Here is a 21,919-nt window from a genome sequence, read left to right on the forward strand (position 1 = left end):
TACGTGCTGACCCATCTACGAACAGGGTCCAATCTGAATTTGCCAAAGGCTGATCCTTAAGGTCTGGTCTTGGCAAGACATTAGAGTGTATTAAGTGTAAACATACGTGAGGGGCACCGTCATCAGCTGTATGTAACAGCGTGGCTGGATTAAGAGTGGTGCATCGCTCAATGGTCATGTGTGGTTGTGATAGTAATGTTGTCATGCAGGACAAGTGTCTGCTAGGAGAGAGAAAGGTAACTTTATCCTGTAGAAGTATTACCGCGACAGAGTGCGGTACCCGTAAAGTAAGGTCATGAAACAAAACTAGGGTTGCAGACGCCTGCACGGCCAGTGCAGCTGTGACTACTGCTTGTACACAGTGTGGCAACGATCGTGCCACTGTGTCTAGTTTACTGGAATAAAAAGCTAATGGCCTCAACTTATCCCCATAAATTTGCAAAAGAACCGATGTCATAAAGCCCTGCTTACAATCTACTGTCTGAACAAAAGGTTTTGTATAGTCAGGGAAGCTAAGTGTTACAGCTCCTGCTATCAGTTGCTTTACCCTAGTAAATGCCTGTATTGCCTTATCTGTCCATTTCAGCGCGTCATGTGCTGCCATGGGAAGTGCAAAAATAAGTTCTGAAAGTGGACTCACTTCCTCTGCATAATTGGGAATCCAACTACGACAAAAGTTAGTTATTCCTAAAAATGACATCATTTCTTTTTTTGTACTGGGCATTGGTGCCTGTAAAATAGCTTCTTTTTTACAGCTATCCAGTTGTCTACCAGCATTTGAAATGGTATAGCCTAGATATCGTACTTCAGCTTTACAAAATTGTAATTTAGATTTGTTTACCTTATGTCCCTCTTTCGCCAAGAAATGCAATAACCGAATAGTTTCGGACTCACAGACAGCCTCCGTGGGTGCAGCCAGTAAGATGTCGTCCACGTATAACAGTAGATGACAGCCATGCTCCGGTTAAAACTGTGCCAGGTTTGTTGACATTTCTTGCGAAAAGATTGTAGGGCTTTTACAATATCCCTGCGGCAGCCTTGTGTAGGTGTACCGCTTGCTCATGAACGTAAAAGCGAACCAAAACCTACTAGTTTCCTGTAGAGGGATGGAAAAAAATGCGTTACTGATATCAATGACAGAAAAATACTTATCTGTGGGAAGGATATCATTTAACAAAACAGATGGACCTGGGACCATAGGAGCCCTTGGTACTACAGTAGCATTCACAGCTTGCAGATCCTGTACCATTCTCCAGGTCCCATCCGGTTTCCTTACTGGGAACAAGGGTGTGTTACACGGTGAATCTGTGCATGGAATTAAAACCCCAGCTTGTAATAGAGCCGTGATCACTGGTAGAATGCCTTCTTCTGCCTTTTTACTTAGCGGATACTGATGCTTGTGAGGTCTAAAGTCGGATTTTGGAGTTATTTTAACCTGTCCTGCTGTTCTTATTAGCCCAATGTCATGTTGCCCGCGGGACCATAAGGAGTCTGGCACTGATTGTAACTTTAATTCTTCCTGCGGGATTAGGAGATATAGTCAGAATGGCCCTCCCCCGGGTGGCGTTAGCCTGTCTTCGCGGAGGTGCACTGTTGGTCTAGCCTGGGTGACCCAATTTAGTCTTTGTACCTGCACGCCTTTACATGCCAATTGTTCTGGCGTCATTTTAGCCCATTCAGTAACTTTCTTCCCCACCAGATACCATGCCATTTGTTCTTCCCTTGTTACAGAGACATGTGCAATAGAATTATTGCGAAAAAGTAACTGCATATCTTTTGTAAGACTGCATGTAACTGCAGAATTTCCTGCTTTATCCCAATATAGGTTTTGTAACAAGATTTTTGTGACCTTGTGTTTAAAGAATTGCTCTTCATATTTGTCGCCTGGTCCTACATACTTTCTGTAGTACATTGTACAGTGTAGTTGTTTAGCTACCACTGGCGGTTGTGTGCCATATTTGCTTAAGGCCAAATTAGTTAGCTCATTTACTACATTTTGTGGTCCAGTTTCGACAAGATCATTACTGTACCAGTAGTGTAAATCACCCTGCCCCACCTGCAACGTAACATCTTGAATTTCTACTCGTTTGGCTAGAATCCCTGATGCAGTCGGCACAGCTGCTATGCCAAATACGTGCATCAAATCTCTCCCTAATAAGTTTACAGGGCAAACTTTGGAAATAATGACTCGAAATCTGATAGTTTGGTTAGTTTCAGGGTCCGTGAACCATAAGAGTTTAGATAGTGGTTCTTTATAAATGCGGCCATTGGCTGCCTTGACTAATACATAGTCATCAGAAGTTACATCAGATGGCACTGCAGAGGTTTTTAGCAGGGTCCTGGAGGCCCCTGAATCACACAAAAATTCTACATCCTTCCCTTCCACTTGAAGTGTGATAATCGGTTGTGCCTCTAGCTGCATAGTTACAGCCAGCGCTGTTAAATTAATAACCTGATATTCGCCTTCGTCTGAAAAATCAGTCACTTCATTCTCCCATCCTGCACATTCCCTTTTACCTTCTTTATTCACATTCTCAAAATCATTCTCATTTTGTATTACTGACTCTTGCCAGTCGACCTCAGCATCTGGGTCCGGTTCGTCCGTGCTGCCATTATATAGTCATGCTGAACTATGATTTGGAGCAGCAGTGGATTTCCCGGGATTCAGGCAATCTCTTGCGAAATGCCCCTTTTTACTGCATTTAAAACATTCCCCCCTCTTTTGTCTGCCTTCGTAATCTTCAAAATGTCCTACATTCCTTCTCCCTCTGCCTCTACCCTGTCCCCTTCCTCTACCTCTGTTGGACGGAGCTTACATTAACATAAGTGTTTTATCCGCGCTCACCATAAAGGTTTGAGCCTGTTTTCTTTTCCTCAAGATATTTATCTGCATGTAAAGGGATACGAGTGTGTGGACAGGGTATGTACCTTAGCTTCTTTTTGTTTTTACTCTGATTTGTCTATACTATGGTTACGTAGCTCCAGAGTCTCCTCTGCTTGTTTTTTGTAAAACTATGGAGGGTATTTTTCCCTGCTTCTCTGCCTCCTGTAAGACTACGAAGGACACCTTTTCTTGATTTTCTGCTTCTTTCTTTTTGATACTGGGGTGGACTAACCCTGTCTTTAGTGACATCAGAATACAAGGGTAGGGCCGTTGGTTTACGACAGACAATAGATGTTTCGTCATCTTTGTGGACAAAAAATGCACCTTTGCACTCGAGCCACTACTTCCCTTATTTGAAAATTGTTCCCTATGTCTCTTATTAGCTTCTTCTAACCATTTCTGTGCTTGAGGAAATCCTACCTTTTTTTGTTTCTTAACCTTACTTCCTGTGTCCCTGCGCAGGTCTCTCACTAGATTTTGACATTCTGATTTATTCAAGGTACCACTAAACCCATAGTCTTTCTTCCATTTTTATATATTTCAAGTTTTTCGGATGTAATTTAAACATATATTCCTCATCCTCAGTCCTTTTATTTAAGCAGCCCTTCCTAACACAACAACTGCTTCCTGTTCCCATTTTTCTTATTTAAAAGAAAAACTGTTTCCTTTTCCTGAGATCTCTACCGGTCTTTTGTAAAATTTTAAACAAAAGAAATTCCTTTATGACTATTCTCTTCTAAATAAAAAACTTTTACAAAAAAAAGCTTACCTTACTGCGGATCTTCCGCCTCGTTAAATCACCGTCCACGGATCGAATCTAAGAGTGACTGGCCTCTACTTACGACTTTTTTGTCGGAGGTCTTTCCATTCAAGGGAGCCCGAGATTCGTTCTCCCCTTCCTGTACAGGTTTTTCAGTCCCTCTTATGCGATTCGTACCGTGAAGAGGTGGCCCCACGTTCTTGGGCGCCAGAAATGTCAAAAGATTTTTAATACTCTTAACATATACTGGAAGAATCACGCAGCAAAAAAGGTAGGCCAAAAAAGAGTTTATTTAACATGCATGGAGATCTGCCACAAAAAGTTCTGTTGCTAGCAGTCTAATTTCTACACACTTTACATGGGTTTTTATACCCTCTTTCGTGCATACTCAGCAGCTGGTTACTAGACAAGGAATTTCAGTCAAGGCTATAAATTCACTCAGTGGAGCCTTAGATGGTAAAAAAGTCAGACACAAGATAAGTTGGTGCCTACATCAAGGTAACATCTATGCACTCCTCCTTGGTCAGAGGTCAGTCCCAAGATAGGCCTGTGCCTGGACCAAAGTAGCATCTGTGCATTCCTTTCTGGTTAGCAAATTCCTTACAAGAAAAACAACTCATTTTAGCTTATTTCTTTGCACGCAATGCAGTTTCACATTTTAACCCTTCCTATACAGGATACAAAGATGTTGAACACAAAGATTCTTACTACACAAACATAAAATGGGGGTATGTTGCGGTTATTTCTCATTGTCAAATGAGGGTCTTAACCCAAAGAAGGCTGTTGCTAGAGTGTGGGGTATTAACAATAAAATAAAAAAATGGTATATGGTTTGGCCACACATTTCATTTTGAAGTAGGTTTTCATTTAAAAATGATTATTTATTGAGTAGTATATGTTCTCCATTGTTATGCCAACTTTTTAACAAGACAAGGACAATATTTGTATCTTGTTTTTCCTTATTTCTAAATGCGATGCTTTTCTAAAGCACTTTTACATCCTTACTTAGTCTCACATTAGTGTGTTGTTTCAGCAGTTTTCTGCTTTTGAAAACTGTATTGATGGGCCAACATTTGAAAGACCACTGATCATAGTCTAGTAACAAAGTCCCCCAGTTTTGCAAATTTCATTTATTTGCACATGCAAACAAAATAAAATAAAACCTCAAGTAAAAAGTCCACTTATGTATGTTTTGCTGGTGGCAAGCTTTGTACCCTCTCACTCCTTGCTCTGTACAGCCTACAGAAAAAGGGAAACAGATGAGATTATGTAAAAATTACTACTTCCATAATGCACATTTTCACAGACTTCACCAGATATTAAACATGTGCAACCCCAGTCATTCTCTGCTGATCTGAAAAGTCAGTATTCCTGTTTCACTTGCCAAAAGATAGAAGAGCAGATATTGCCTTTGACAAATGAGGCATTCAGTTAACTGTAATTAAGTAGCTGTCCCTCAAAAATGAACCAGTGATAAAGTGCCCCCAGCCCAAGTTATCTTGTAGTTTTCCATGTGTTAATGTGCACGTGTAGGAATTCACTGCTGCCTGAAACAGTTCTACCTATCCATTCATTCATTCATTCATTCAACAGCGCCTATTTTATCCTGTTAGTGGGTTATGACATTCAACATTGGGAGTGGACCCTTTTTGGCACTGTGTGGGTGGAAAGTAGAAAATTGCTCCTGGAATGGCAGTCGGTTAAACAGTGCATTTCTAAAGCCGGGGAGGGGGTCATGTTTCAGACCTCATACCAGCTTGGTGAAACTTTTTTACTGAAGGTTTTAGCATATCAAAAAAAAAAGTCTGAAAACCATTTCAGTAATGATTTGACAAAAAGTGCCTCCACCAAGGGTGATGGTTTCTCTGTGCATACCTCTGTAGTTTGAAATGTGGTGATGGTTAATGGAAAAAAAAATATATATATATATATATATATATGTGTGTGTGTGTGTGTGTTATGTACATATACATTCTTGCACTGTGTAGAATGTCACAGAAATATTTTCTGACCTATGAATTGTTGAAGGTAATTTTTCTAATTTGTATGACAATCCCCAATCACTGACTATAACCATATGCCAGAAACATGTTAATGTTGAGTAGAAAAATTGGCCCTCTGGTTTTAAGGAATTATAACAACTGATTCTGTCTATAGGCAAGCAGATGGACGCAAAGTTCTCAGGTCAAGCATCAGAGAGTTCTTGTGCAGTGAGGCCATGTTTCATTTAGGAATTCCAACAACTCGAGCAGGAACATGTGTTACATCAGACTCTGTGGTTCTCCGTGATATCTTCTATGATGGCAATGCAAAACCTGAACGGTGCAGTGTTGTTCTCCGCATTGCTCCTACATTTATAAGGTAATATTCATTTATGTCTCGTAGAGATCTCTTAGTTAGTAACCCTACATTTACCTATTTACTTTCTGTAAAAATTATTTTGCTTATAGACTTTGAAAGAAATGTATTGTTTGTGCATTGAACATGAGATTGAATTTATTGGCAATCATTTAAGAAACTAAAATTAGCAGTACTATTACTTACGGACTAAACACTATATAAATAAGTAAAAAAACAAATGTCAGATTTTTATATTTTTGTAAGGGGTTCATTCAGAAGCCTGCCAGATCACAGGAAGAGGGTGCACTCAACAAATGTCTGTTTTTTCATTCAGAAGGCTGCCAGATCACAGAAAGAGTGTACACTCCTTTAAAGTACTGACTGTGACTTTGCTATCCTAATGATTTCAGTGTATAATGACCTCAAATAACAGTATGATTACTGATAAAATTAATAATGTTGCACCCATTACTACAAAAATAAAATGTAATTATTGTTGTAAAGATGGACAGGAGGTGAGGGAGTGGTACCTGAATGTTGCAGCTTAGCTTAGCTGTTTGCACGTTTTATTTTTTGGCGGGAATGCAAATAAAATTTTGCCCAGACAAGTACTTTTTGAAAGGACTGTTTAAAATGCATAGCATCATGGTTTTGTTGAGAAATTATTGAATTTGGAGGATGAGTGGGATGTAATTGTTGCATCTAATCTTGTCTGCTGTGTGGGTTGGTGGTACTTGGCACGTGTGGATTTTTTAATTTCATGTCACACAGTTGATTTTCTTCTTGATGCAATAAAGTTGGGGGAAGAGTCTTTCAGAGGAGAGGTCATGTTACCTGGCCGAGAGATTTAACTGTATGCAGTATTTTTTTTCCCCTGTACAACAGAGTAGGAGTTTGTGATGGTATCCCAGAGACGTGACATACAGTCCTTTCAAAACCAGAAAAAAATTGTATTCTTTTAAACATAGTTATTGATGATATGCCTTTCCAGTAAGTTTTCTTACTAAACAATTTAAGCACCTAAAACAAACACAGTTTTATCACAAGAATTAAGTAGTAGGAAAGGTCACGTCAGCTTTTAGGTATTATGAGTTACTGATCCTTTCTTTGTTCATGCTACGTGGTGGGGAACTCAAGTCGGACTGGGGCTGGATCTCAACTTCACTGTTACTGATCCAGCTGAAGATGATATGGTCTACATTAATGGGCCCTAAAACCTTCCACCTCAATGCTCATAGTATTAAAAATAAAACTTAGTTGTTAGCTTTTTAAGTGAACCAGATGTCATACCCATTTTGGAAACATGACTTAATCATGTGTTAGAAAATTGTGAAATATGCTGTCCTGAGTATGGTGACCTAAGAGCTGACAGGAAACACAAGTATACAAGAGGTGTCACAATTAAAATATATTTATGACATGTCCTGCTGCCTGTCTGATAAGTAGGTTCCATATAGTGAGATCACAAAATATCTGTTAATCCAAATAAAAATGAAAGTTAATGTTATTAAAGTGCAGACTTTGGGTTCTGTTACATGGCAGCATAACACTGGCTGAAAAAAATAGTATATTGATTGACATCTAACACAAGGACTAAGTGAATTGTGTTTAGGAGACCTAAACGCAGACTGAAAAGAAGTGTGTGAGATGATTAGCGTCACCTTTGGAATGTCACTCCATTTCCCTCTCACTTTGGTTTTCCTGCATGGATTGACGTCACATCTGTGAGAAACGACATGCTGCTCTGCATTTTGATAGCACCATTTCCTGATACCCAGTGTTCATGTTGTCAGAGTCGTGGCTGATTCAATAAGTGACCAGTTTCCTGAAGTGTGATATGGAATCTTGATGAAAGGCACAATAAAGAAAGCTTCTGTTGCACTAGAAATATGGACAAGTTTGAACCTGGAAGATTACAAGTGCTGGGATCGGTAAGTGGACTGTACTTTGCTCCTTATCACCTGGTGACACTACTCAGTTCTTCAGTTAGAACTTCCTGAATCTTCTACAGTGTGCACCCCCCGCTACATACACACACACACACACACACACACACACACACACACACACACACACACCCACCTGTTGCATAAATTGAGAGCTGGGTTAAGAACCCTTACTTGGATTACTCTACAAATTAACGATATCATGTCAGTCAGAGATGACCACTGGTTCAATATCACCAAACAAAGCATATTACTGAGCTTATGAAATGTAACAAGCCAAGTAATAAAGCAGAAAAGATGGCTGTACTTACTGGAATGCAAAGCTAGTATGAGGAGTAGCAGTTTGCCAATTTCCATTATCTTAAGAAGTTATGGGACTTTAATAAACTACTGCAGTTAGGATGTAAATCTGTGCCCTCACCTTCTTTTTACATACATGATGACATTTGCAGTTATTTTGCTTCCTACTTTCTTGACTGAAGCAAATAAACTCTATCAAATGTAAACATCTCCTAATACGAGATCTCATCTGACAAAGAATGGCCAGTCTTTTCAGGAATGTGTCAAATCACAAAGTCAGTTTTACCATGTGTTACATGTGCGAATGCTGTTCAGTGAAACTAACTTCGCTGACAGTGGAGTTTGCTTTTTTCTCAACTGTTGTGTGACCTAGGAGTTGGTGTATATAAGTTGCAGGCAGTGCAAGGGCACTTTCCCCTCTGCACAAAACGGTTCACTTAAGGGAGTTTTGGAGAGAAGATTCCAAAACTACCTTCAGCATGTCAACAAGATTCCGTCTTTTCCATCGACGGTATTATAACTAGTCACGCGTATAAACGTTCTCTTAACCTAGAACTTGGATCAGTAGCAATAGGAAACTTACTGAAGAGCTCCTAAGGCTTTCACTATGTTATAGTTTATGCTGTAACAACACCGATCAGGTGTTGTAGAGAGGTTCGTTTTCCATGAATGAGGTACAGGGCTCATTATGCATCCTTGCTTAAAATTGATGGCTCGCTGACCCTAAACAGCTGTAGACATATCAAGATATTGTCCTGTTTAAAGCTTGTGTTCAAAACTCCTGCAGTACATCAACAATTATAAGTGCATTTCTAGGACATAAACTGGTCTCAGACCAGAACACAACAAAGACACAGTCATGACAGATGTCCTTGATTACAAAGCACCTTATCAGAAGTGCAAAACCTATTGTGACACCCCAGCACTGACCCAGTAATCAAGGACCCTAAATCCTCACCACTGGCGACAGTGGGGGACATACACACTGGGAGGATAAGTACACACACACAGCAAAGTGCAATTTCCCATAAGAGCACACAGAGACCATAGTCAGTCTGGGGCTTTTTCCCCTCTTTCTCCAGATCTCCAGTAAGACTCCCCTCTGGCACAGCTATAGGTTTGATATCTAAGCTAATTGGCCAAACCAAGACCTCCAGTACCCTCTCTGTCCAACCAGTGCTTTGTGTCCCTGCCCAAGTAGCTGGCAGACACACTTTGAGATTTGATTTATATACAGACACACACACACCTGGGAAGGGCTGGCACAGGTTTGCTAGTTATGACCCCTTCTGCCCAGACTATAAGGTCGTTTCACAGCCACCAGCCACTACTTATCAGCTACTTTAAGGCCCTTGGCAAAGGGTGGCCAGTCATACTGTGTAGTGTTATTATTAATCCAAATGGTAGTTTGGCCAAGAGCCGGGTTATTAGGAGTGGCCTGTACAGTGTCACCAAATAGATATGCAAGTACACTAAGAGCTTAAATATCTCTAAACAGACCAGCCGAATTGAAAGGTTTAAATATATTTAATAAAAAAAGAACCAGGCAATACTAAATATGTATTCACAGTGACTTCAGAGTTCAAAATCACAGGAAGTGTTTAAAACAACATTGCACGACAGTCTCAAATAAACACAGAAAACACCTAAGCTATACTTCACTATATTCCTAACTGAATGTAAGAGAAATTACTGTACCCTAGTTAACTTACTTGCAGCAAGGCAAGTGCAGAAGTGGTAAGTGGATGTTGTCAGGTCAAAGACAAATGCAAAACACTCTTGTCTTTCTCTCTCTCTCTCTCTGAGAGTTCTTAAATGAATATCAAATATTACTGCTGGGGTAGCTGGCAGTATGACATCACTTTTTGTCACCTGATTTTAGTTCCCAACCTAAACTCCTATTGTCAGAAACTACTAGCATTTAGCATCTCCCTGTGAAAACATATATCCTTCAGATGTTTGCAGCTGCTATGAGACATAAAACAATAAAACACTTGCAATACAATGTTGAAGGCTCCCTAGTTCTAGACATTGTCTCCTGTTGCACTGAAACTAAAAGAGAATATCTATTTTTATTATGTGGTTATAAAACAGTTTAATTACAACTATTTTCCCGAAGTTTTGCCAGTTTACCCACTATGTTCTACTGTTAAAACATATACATTTACACAAGTGCAAAAGTTTTTATACATTTCTGTTCTTTCCTAGTAGGGTACACTGTGGACACGTCCTTAAGCTCAGTACTTTCACACACACTTCTGTACCAGCAGCTTGATATACATACAACATACAGTAGGAATAAGGTGGTAACAAAACAAGCAATTGCATCCTGTTGTTATTCACAACTGCCACACAACAATTAACAAAATTCCAGACAGCTGTGCTGGCAGTACCTCCTTTGTCACTCTTCTATATAAATCATATTAATATTCACAAATTACATACAATTATTTACACAATTCCAGATAGCTGGGCTGGCAGTATTTCCTTTAATGACACCTGTAATAAATTGTACCACAAATGCAAAAAATAAAATATAGATAGCAAGGAAATAGACACTGTCAAAACTCCCTGTTATGTCATTAAAGTGTTTTTGGAAGGGGGTAAAGCACCCCAGCATTCTTGTAACATTTGTATGCTAAACAGCGATTGCTGTACTTTTAATGATGGACTATTCCAAACTGTTCAGTGTATTTCACATTTTACCACTGTAAGGCACATTGTTCCAAAGACCACAGTTGCTGTCCACAAAATTTGAACAGGAACCAAAAACACTACTCACCGTAAACCAAGAAACACAAAAAATGAGGCGAAATGCACTTTAAATAAAGTAGCAAAATAACAAATAATAGGAAATATAAGTGGTTGAGCACTTTCATCTGCTGAATGACAGACTTCTTCAGAACAACCATTAACATCCAGCTTATCCTTAAATACCTTCTAAGCAAACGTTCCAGCCAATCAAAACAACCCCAAACAATTTAAAAAACATAGAGTAGAAGGTTAAAAATTAAACCAAAACCTTGAACATAAAGAATGATAGCTCATTCTCTCCAGTACAGCTTTTATTAGTGTGCACCTGTAACTCCCAGTAGGTGTGGCTGGAGCCTTTAAAATGAAGTCATCAACTTAGTTTTAACAAATATTCATTGACAAAGGTCAAACATTAATACAGTTGTGTTTGCCTTGATGTATGCTTCAGGATAAAATATTCTGATACCTTGTATGTCGCAAGGTTTTGAACAAGCAATATTTGACCCCTAGAGGCGCAGTAGAAGGTACCTGCAGGAATGCCTGGAGGCACCCTCTGCTGTAATGAGTTAAGATCACAGTTTAAATTGGTTGTTTTCTTCATCCATTCCTTTGGTGACCTCAGAAAAGTCCACCAGTTTGGGTAGGCATGACCTGCCTTTGATGAAACCCAAATGGGTTGGGTCCAGTGTCTAGAGGTTTCCTATGTCAGTATTGATAATTCCCATGATAATTCTTTCCATGGCTTTGCATACAAGACTAGTGAGACTTATGGGTGTGTAGATGGCCCACCTTTATGCAGAGGGATGACTGTTGCTGTTCTCCATTTGTGAGGCATGAAGCCTGTTTGTAGGCTACAGTTAAATAGCAATTCCAGAGGGCCTGATAGGTCATGTTTCATGCTCTTTAGAAAGCATCCTGGGATATTGCCTGGGCCCATTAATGCAGTGTTCTTGGTCTTAGAGAGGGCATTAAGGATCTTTTCCCTAGTGATAGCAGGGGTAGTTGTATTTGATGGTATTTCCTGAGGGAAGGTTGAGGGGGGAGAAAGAGGTAAAGCTGGAGCTGAATTTGTTGGCCAGTAGCTTTGGTATATCTTCTGGCACAGTATAGGTGGCTGCATTTACAGTGAGCTTTTTACCCAATTATATGTTGCCTTTGAGGTTATGGACATAGCTAAAGAATGCCTTGTGGTTGCCCTTGGCCTGGGAAGCCAGATTTGACTCAGATTTGGCTTTGGTAGACTTTATTTGTCCTTTAAGTTGTTTGTTTAGTTTGATGAGAGTGCTTTTATCCTGCTGGGTGCTGCACCTCCTAATTTTTGTCATGATTGCCTTCCTTCTGTTATACAGGCTGTTGATGTTGTGATTCCACCAGGGTGGTTTGTTTTTTGAGTTATTTCTGTACTTTTTCCTGGTGGGTAGAGCTGCCTCTAGGCAGCTATTAACATACTTATATAGGGTTTCTGTGAACAGTTCTGCGTAGGCAGCAGTGTTCTCAGTGTATATGGGGGCTTGAAATTCTGTCAGGTTATCACTTAATAGTAGGAAATTAGCCATAGAGTAGTTCCAGGATATTCCATGGTTAGCTGGGGTTCCAGGTTTTATTTTTACTTCAGAAGAGACCATTTTGGTCTGATCTTACCAAAGAAGACTTTACGCTAGGATCCGCCACATAACACAAGCACTCAGGTCACTCCAAAGCAAGTACAAATATGACTCCGTCATTGTCCATGCCGGCGTGAATGACCTGAGACGTACCTCCTTGGATTACATGAAGAGTCATAGAGGAGCTCTCTGATTATGTAGCCCAGGCCGGTATGACCCTGACCCTGAGCAGCATCTTGCCCTCACCAAGAATGATGCCACAATACAAAGACAAGATGATCAGCTTTAATAATTGGTGCAATTACTGGTGTCATTCTGGGGGGATCCAATGTCTGTCTGCTTGGGATGACATGCTGGACAAGCCACGCTGCTTCACAAGGGACGGCTTGCACCTGTCACCACTGGGCTTCCGAATATTGGTTAAGGCTCTTGCCACCCCCATAGTGCCTTTTTTAGGCAAGGCTCAAAAGACAAACCCACCACCTTAGAAAACAATAAAGGAAAAAAACTAAGGGTAATGCTGCTCAACACCAGAAGTCTAAATCTCAGGATGCAGGCTCTCGAAGCACTCCTCAGTATGGAGAGCATCGATGTCTGTACAGTAACTGAAACCTGGTTCAAGGCTGCTGAGAGCACCCCAGCCCTACCAGGTTATACCTCGTATCATGCATTTCAGCCCCAAAACCTGGGCCGAACCACAAAAGGAGGGGGAGTGTCCATATTCATTAAAGACACCCACACCTCCAGGTTAGTGGCAATGCACGAAGCATCGGAGACCATCCATGTGCAACTAACCGTAGGCAAAACTGCTATACAACTTGTAGCATGCTACAGACCACCCTCACAATCTCAGGAACTCCATTCAGCCTTCCTGAAGACACTGGAGGATATGAATGTCTCACCAAATACCATCATATTGGGAGACTTCAACTACCCAAACATAGACTGGGTGCATTACTCAAGCCCCAACACCCTAGCCCAAAGGTTCCTGGAATTCATCAACTCAAATGCGATGGAACAACTAGTCACCTCCACCACAAGGGGAAATAATATACTTGACCTAATCATCGCAAACATGGGGACACAATGCTCAACACCGAAGTACATACCCTCACTAGTGAGATCAGACCATAAACTAATAACCCTAAATATTCATATCCCACCTCCACCCCAGCACAAAAGACCACAGTGAGAAACTTCTCAATAGCCAACTTTACACTCCTTAGGACTGAAATGGTATCCTTCAAGCCCCCTGGGCCAGTGGAAACCACATCCCACACTGAATCCTTCACAAATGCTTTCTACAGGCATCTCCAAGAATGCATGGGTCATGCAATCCCAAATAAAACCAAGACCCTTTCCACCAAAGGCAGGCATCCTATCTGGTGGACCCCAGCCATAAACAAACTTTATAACAAGAGAAGGAAGCTACTGCAAGACAGAGCAAAATCCCTTAAAGGGAAGGCATCCCTGATCAGCACTAGCAAAAAACTACGTTCGCTAATAAAATCATCAAAGGCCTACTTCGAGAGAAAAATCGCTAAGGACACTAAAGATAATCACAAGGCCTTCTTCAGTTATGTTAGAAACCTGGGTGGTAACCCTCAGATATGCGCAGAGTTAGTTCATAACGGCAAAAAATACACTGACCCCATAGATATTGCCAACATACTGGCAGACAGGTTCAGTGCAAATTTCTCCCCTCCCTCACCCCCAAAAGACGAAATAAATATCTCAGCTGAATGCAACCTCCCTGAAGTCTCAGATGTCCAGGTGAGAGCTGCCCTCAGCAAAGCTAAAAATACAGCATCCATGGGACCTGACGGTGTCCCGGGTTGCCTGCTATGTGAACTCCTAGAGGAGCTAAACCCGCACATAAGAACGCTGTTTAATCTTAGCCTTGCTACAGGATACATCCCTGAACACTGGCATACAGCTACAGTGGTCCCACTCCACAAAGGTGGCACCTCTACAGACCCTGGAAACTACCACCCCATAAGCTTGACCAGCCTGGTCTGCAAAGCTATGGAAAGGATCATTATGGAACTCATAAACAAAGACATTGGGGACCTACAGACAATTGACCCTACCCAGTTCGGCTTTGTAAAAGGCAGATCCTGTCTTTTAAACCTGGTGGACTTTTTTGAAACAGTCACTAGAGCCATCGATGAAGGCAAAGCAGTTCATACAGCCTACCTGGATCTGGCAAAAGCCTTCGACACAATACCCCACTCAGGCATCATAGACAAGCTCAACAGCTTAAATGTAAACCCGTTTGTCACAAGATGGGTTGCAAACTGGCTAAAGGACAGAACCCACAAAGTCAGAATAGCTGGAGCTATGTCAGACTCTAAGCCAGTCACAAGTGGAGTCCCACAGGGCTCTGTCTTGGGACCCCTCTTGTTCGCCATTTATTTCTCAGATGTGCAGGCAAACATAGGGGGGTTGTGGCTGACAAAGTTCACAGACGACTGCAAACTGGGCGCCATAGTCGACACACCAGCTGACACATGCATCCTCCAGAAGGGCCTCACAGAAACAGACGACCGGTGCCAGAGTCATGGCTTTAAACTAAATGCCAAAAAATGTATAGTCATCCCCTTTGGAAAAAACAAAGTACCCACAAATTACCACATAGGTGGTAATCCATTAAGTACGGAAAAAGTAATCAGAGGCCTGGGGACCCAAGTTGACAGTGACCTCTCATTTGACACCCACGTCGCCAAAGTGGTTAGAAAGACCTTCTACCTTGCCCACCTTATCATGAAGGGATTCACATCCAGATCAAAGGATGTCATTGTACCCTTATATTCCTCCCTTATCAGGCCTATGATTGAGTACAATGCCCCATTTGGTGTGTACCTCACCCGGCACCTGCAGCAGCTGGAGGAGACCCCAAAAGTACCTTACCAAGAGGATCAAGGGTCTCCAGCATATGTCATATGCTGCCAGACTGAAAAGCTCCAGCTCTATTCAGTAGCATACCGCCTGCTCAGAGGTGATCTGTGCCTTACGTACAAGGCCATGTCCAATTCAGAATTAATGGACATGCTCCACCTCAAAAAATCCAAATCCATCAGAGCCACGAGCTAAAGATCTAAACCTCTAAGAGATTAGGTTTTTCCATTTATAAGTCCTCCCTTTTTTACTCCTTTTAGCGTAGTCTTTTTACTTTTAGCATAATCTTTTTTACTTTTAGCGGAATCTTTTTACTTTTAGCGGAGTCTTTTTACGGTACTTGGCAACAGTTTCCTTTCCCTTTCCTCCTTACATTTTTTAGTGTAGTTCTAATTCCCATTGCTCGTTATTTTTTTTTTAATATATAATATTTCTCCTTTTGATAGTTAAAAAAAAATGACTTCTACTCTTATTTTTTGTTAGTATTTTCAAAATATCTGAAAAAAAGCCCTTCTGGCTTAAAGAAGTGCTACAAATGCAGGCACGAGTTGCCTGTGTCAGACGCACATGTTTTGTGCATATACTGCTTGGGCCCAGACCATCTTCACTTAGACTGTTCAGTCTGTAAGGCCTTCAACGTGCAAGCAGTCACAAATAGGAAAAATAAATTAACCTTCAAAGGATTGATATCCTCATCCTTTTCAGAGGGTATTTTTGGGGCTCAGTCCCCAAACCTAAGTCAAAGGAGCCTTCAGCTAAGTCTTCAAGGCCTTCAGGATCTGTGGCTCTCTCATTGGATCCTACCACAGAACCACCAAGGAAAAAACATAAGTCGGATCTGAATATTGCTCCTGTTCAGCCAGTGTCAGAGTCAGCAAAGGCTTCCTTGGATCCTAGCTCTTCAGATCAAAGGCCTTTGCCAAGGACCAGGTATTCCCCCTCTTTCGTCCCAGAACCCTCTAGAGTACCATCCTCTTGCCTCAAATCCCACCAGCACTGTAGGTCCCCATCGGTGGTTTCTTCTTGTTTTTTCCAGGAGTCTGACCAAGGTTGATGTGGACAGAATGGTGAGGAAAGTTCTCTTGGCGCAGATACAGATGGGAGTTCTCCTAGCTCCTACCCTTTTGGGTCAGGAAGCTCGTGTTTGTACTACTCCACCAATCTTGACTTTATCTCTGATCTGACCTATCTTTTCAGAGCCCCTGGATCTGAACCATCTGGGACCATCTGTATCGGATCTGAAGATGTTGGTATATTTGACTCCGAGGCCATCTCTGAGTGCACCAGCTCTGAAGGTTTCAGAAATCAGACTACTCTTGGAGCCAAAGAGTCACTGTCAGGTCTGAGATGTTAGAGTTGACTCCAACGTTTTCAGAGCAATCTCTTCCTCGAGGAGCCTTGGCATTGGATAGCTCAGCTCCAACCTCCGCCTTGGGTGGAATGCCTTCGGGCAGGGGAGCCAATGGAGCTGAAGCATGGCTTCTTGGCTCCAATGGCTTCCTTCTCCTCGGAGTGTTCTGCCTTTGAGATGGTGAAGAGAATTTTCTGTGCTTCAGCAGGACAGATGGTTTCTACCCCTTCAGATATTCCCTCTGGTACCCAGCTGTGTCTGTGCCTTGAGCCCCATCATTCTATGCCACAGGGACAGCCAGACCAAAGTCTCCAGATTACTCAGCAGGATATTACAATCCAATCTCTGTTGACACTTCACTGGAACAGCCCACTGAAGAAGTCCCTAGGAAGAGGAAGTGCAAGAGGGGGCACTTGGACTCTCTCTCAGGGGTCTGTCACCAAAGATACTGATTTTAATGAATGGGAAGGGTTCCCAAGATCACCACTTGAAGATGTCTCATTTGGAGACATCCTTGAAATCCTTAAGCAAATATGTGGTTGTTCAACTGATAACCTTTCTGTGGAGGAATCGCTGTTCCTAGAAGCCTGTGGATCGGGCCCGTCTACCTCCTGGGTAACTCAATCCGCCGACAAGCTCATTGACTTGATCTCTAGGCAGGCGTGGCAAGAGCCAGACACAGTTGAGCCAGTTCCCAAAAGACCAGATTGGATTTTGGCATCACCTGTAGGAAGGGAGTTGTGGAGTAAGGGAGTGCCTGTAGATGCTATGATCATGGCAGTGGCCACCAAGAAGGAACTTGCTGAGCAGAGTTCCTCTATCCATCCCCCTAACAGGGAGTCTAGGGCTTTGGACAGATTTGGGGAAGCATGTGTATGCTTCGGCAAACTTTGCCCTTAGGTCGCTGAACTACCTGGCATACTTTACAAGACTACAAAGGAACTAGATAAAGGAACTGTCAGATTCCCTTTCTGGGAACACTACTGCTGAGACTCCGACTTCTGTGGCTTCACAGTTGGCAGCCCTTCAATCCATTTCTAATTTGTCCATGAAGCTTCTCTCTCATGCAGCTGAAGGTACCTCAAGGGCGGCAGGTTCAGACATTTCCATTAGGAGGCATGCCTGGATGCGCTTGTGTGATTTTGCGGAGCCCTTCAAGTCCTTGTTTGTTAATGCACCTTTTGACGGCAGTTCATTGTTTGGCCCGGAAGTGATGGACACATTCTACAAGTGTGCGAAAGATAGAAAGACCCTCTCTGCAGTGGACATACATTTTTCGACCCCTCAAACAATTTTCTCTATTAATCAACAAGGTGGTCAAAAGACTTTGTTCGGAAAGTCCCAGGGTCCTTTCCAAGATCCATCTGGAGATGGTTCCCCTAGGGGCAGAGGGGGAACTCGAATGGAAGATGCCATCCATGCAGCAGAGGAGGCCCACAGAACTAAGGGCATAGAGATTCCTTCTCTGGCAGACCCTACCAGCGCTCCTGAAAGGAGGACTAATTGTCCCCTTCTGGAGACAATCAGGGGTCAATAATCCCTGTACCAGAGAGCCTGGCTAGACATCACAGAAGATACGTGGGTGCAGAGGATTATTTCCAGAGGTTATATAATTCACTTTTCCCTTCCACCTCCAGCTGTATGCAAATTCCCGATGTTCCACCCAATTAGAGGAAAGAAGCAGCACTACAAGTACAACAGCTGCTAGAAAAGAGTCATCCAAGAGGTCCCACCAGACCAGGTAGGATCCAGAACTTAGTCAGGACTCTCTTTTTTTTTTTTTTTTGTGCTAAAGAAAACGGAGGACTGGAGGTCCCTCCAGACCAGGTAGGATCCAGAACTTAGTCAGGACTCTCTGTAGTGCCAAAGAAAACTGAGGACTGGAGGTCCCGCCAGACCAGGTAGGATCCAGAACTTAGTCAGGACTCTTTTTAGTGCCAAAGAAAACGGAGGACTGGACACCGATTTTGTATCTCAGCAACTTGAACAAATCAGTTTCACATACAAAGTCTCAGATGGTGATGGTTTAGTCCATTCTGCCCTTTTTGTGCAGGAACAGCTGGATGAGTTCAATAGACCTTCAGGATGCGTACTATCACATAAAAATGAACAGATGGTCCAGAAGGCATCTGCACTTCCGGCTGGGAGCCAGTCATTACCAGCTGAGAGCACTGCTCTTTGGCCTCATCACAGCCCCCAGGATGTTCACCAAATGCATGTCAGTGGTAGCAACTCACTTCAGACTGCAAGGATTCCGAATGTTTCCATACCTGGATGACTGGCCCAATACCACCCCGACCAGGCATCTGCTGATAAGAGCATGAGATAAGGTATTCCAAACTTGCTCCTATGTGGGGATAAAAAGAAGTTATGTTCTTAACATAATGTTCCATCTGTGTTGTCTGTCTTCATTTTAATTAACCTGTGGGTAATGGTTTTGATCCTTGGAACTGACTGGCCGCCCTATTTCCAGCTCAAGACTCCTGACTTGAGTTCCTCCTCCCTACCCATAATGCCCTGCTCCCCCAGAATATCTCAGATCAAGTTTGCCAAAAAACATAACCGCTAACAAACGTTATACTACCCTAAAATAACACACTGATCAAATATGACTATACATAACAATGAAAGAGAACATCAGGAGCTCAACCGAAGGAACAGAGATTCCTTATAAATTCTACCAGGCTTCCCAAAGACTTGGATGAGGGAAGGGGGGGCAGGAAGGTTAATGGAAATGAAGGTGGACAACACAGATGGAACGTTATGGTAAGAACTTAACTTCTTTAGATAATGTTATCCACTTCATTCTGTTAACCTGCGGGACAGAGTCCCCAGCTACTGTAATCCAAGGTTGCCATCAGGGAGGGATATTCCAGAGTACAGCAGAACCAAAAGCACTTCTACTCATGCATATGATGTCCAATTTGTAATGCATAATAAATGCTTGGGGGTTAGACCAAGTAGCTGCAGCACAGATATCCTCAACTGAAACTCTGCACCAGAAAGCCTGAGAAGTAGCCACATACCTTGTAGAGTGGGCCTTTATTTGTCCTGGTAAAGGACTACCTTTGAAAGAATAGATGAAGGTAATGCAGTCTTTCAACCATCTTACTAGTGTAACTTTAGTAATTGCTTTACTACTGTTTGTGTTTGAAAAGGAAACAAACAACTGATCAGACTTCCTGAAGGGCTTGGTTCTATGTATATAAAAACAAAGCTGTCTATGTACATCAAGCAAATGCAAAGTGTATTTCCCCTTATTTTTAATAATCAGGAAAAAAGACAGGAAGATTGATGGACTGATTAATGTTCCCGTCCTTACCACCTTGAGTAAAAAAGAAGGATTAGTATGCAGGGTCACTCTGTCCTTGTGGAAAATCAGATATGGAAATTTTGCCAAAACGGCTTGGAATTCACACACTCTGCTGGCCAAAGTAATAGCTACTAAAAACAGAGTCTTCCAGGAGAGAAATTTCAAATACACAGTAGCTAAGAGTTCAAAAGGGGGATGGACTAAAGTTTGCAAATTCATAGTTCAATCCCACAGGGGAGAAGGATCTTTCATCGTGGTCGGAGCAGGAAGGTGCACCTGAGAAAGGCTGTACACCGTTTAGAAGAGGTAAGAGATAAGGAATCAAACCCACGTGAAAGGTGGATATGGCAGCCGAGTGAACTTTGACAGCAGACTAACTAGCACCAGCCTTGAAAACGGAAGCAAAAACCTAGCACGACTGCCACTGGGGCTGTAAAGGGAATTATCTGTTTATGTTCAGCCCAAAAGGAAAATCTCTTCCATTTACTCTTGTAAATTTTACGTCTGGAAGACCTATGAGAGAAAATCAGAATTTCTTGAATGGGGGGAAGAGAGCCTGGGAAATCTTGCCATCATCAGAAGTGGAGAAACCATGCAGTTAATTTCAGGCCCTGAATATCTGGATGTGGATGCCCCAATGGATGAGAGAGCAGATCTGAACTTGTATCCAAAGTTATCGAGGGGCAAACCAGGTGACACCAAAGGAAGATGAACCAGGTTTGTCGAGGCCAAAAGGGGCAATGAGGAACACTTTGCTTCACAATCTCAGAGCTTTCTGTAACAACTTGGGAATCAGCGGTAGAGGAAGAAAGGCACAGAGCAGACCAGAGGGCCAAGCATAGACAACTGTGTCCCTGAGGAGGGATCAAGGCAAAATACCTGCTGCATTTGTTGTTGAAAGGGGACACAAAGAGATTGCAGCAAGGATGACCCCATTTCTGGAAGATCTTGGCTGCCATTGACTGATTCAAGGACCACACGTGAGCAATCAGTAACACTTAGCTGAGCCTGTCCACTAATATATTGGACTCCCCTACAATGTGCATTACTACCAGAAAGTGGTTGGTAGAAATTGCTCACTACCACACACTCATTGTTTCTCGACATAGAGGTTAAGACATGGTCCCCCCCTGTTTGTTGATGTACCACACCACGGACATATTGTCCATTTGGATTGCAAAAGTCCTCCAAGGTAGAAAGCTGTCTAGTTCTTGCAAAGCAAGAAAAACTACTCTCATCTTGAGTACATTGATATGCAACTTGGTTTCCTGGGGCATCCACGTGCCTTGGACTGTCCGGCTAAGACAATGTCCCCCCACCCAAACTGGAAGGTGTCCATGGTTAATATGGCATTTGGGAGAGGAAGAACGAATGGGCATCCTTGAGTAACTTCTCCGAAGTGAAGCCATCAACACAGAGACTCCTTACACACCCAAGACAGACTGACGGGAAAATTCAAAGGATTTCTGAGAAGCGACCATTGAACTGCTAAGGTCCATTGTAATATCCTCATGTGGAAGCGTGCCATGGTCAGAAGGGTTATAATGGCCACCATTGAACCTAATGCCCTGAGAACTAGAGAGACTGGGGGGGGGGGGTTTGGAGTGGTCAAAATCTGGCTGATGTGAAATTTCAAGTTTGTTACCCTGTCTATCATGAGGAAAGTGTAGGATGTCCTTGTGTCTAGGTGGATCCCTATGAAATCTATGGCTTGTACCGGATTCAGCTGTGACTTCTGTATGTTGATAGTTATCCCCAGGGTTGGGGCC

At 42.3% G+C, this 21,919-nt stretch overlaps 1 protein-coding gene across 1 annotated transcript in view; it reads left to right on the forward strand.

The window, feature by feature from the left end:
- Positions 1–21,919, forward strand: part of SELENOO (selenoprotein O) — an 857,804-nt gene that overhangs the window by 234,370 nt on the left and 601,515 nt on the right. Inside the window, exon 2 of the mRNA XM_044088791.1 lies at positions 5,802–6,005. Coding sequence (XP_043944726.1) covers positions 5,802–6,005 — 204 coding nt within the window. The remainder of the gene's footprint in view (positions 1–5,801; positions 6,006–21,919) is intronic.

The sequence above is a fragment of the Protopterus annectens genome, chromosome 11.part0 (genome assembly GCF_019279795.1).
Source record: "Protopterus annectens isolate FY-2018-M chromosome 11.part0, PAN1.0, whole genome shotgun sequence".
Lineage (NCBI taxonomy): Eukaryota > Metazoa > Chordata > Ceratodontiformes > Protopteridae > Protopterus > Protopterus annectens.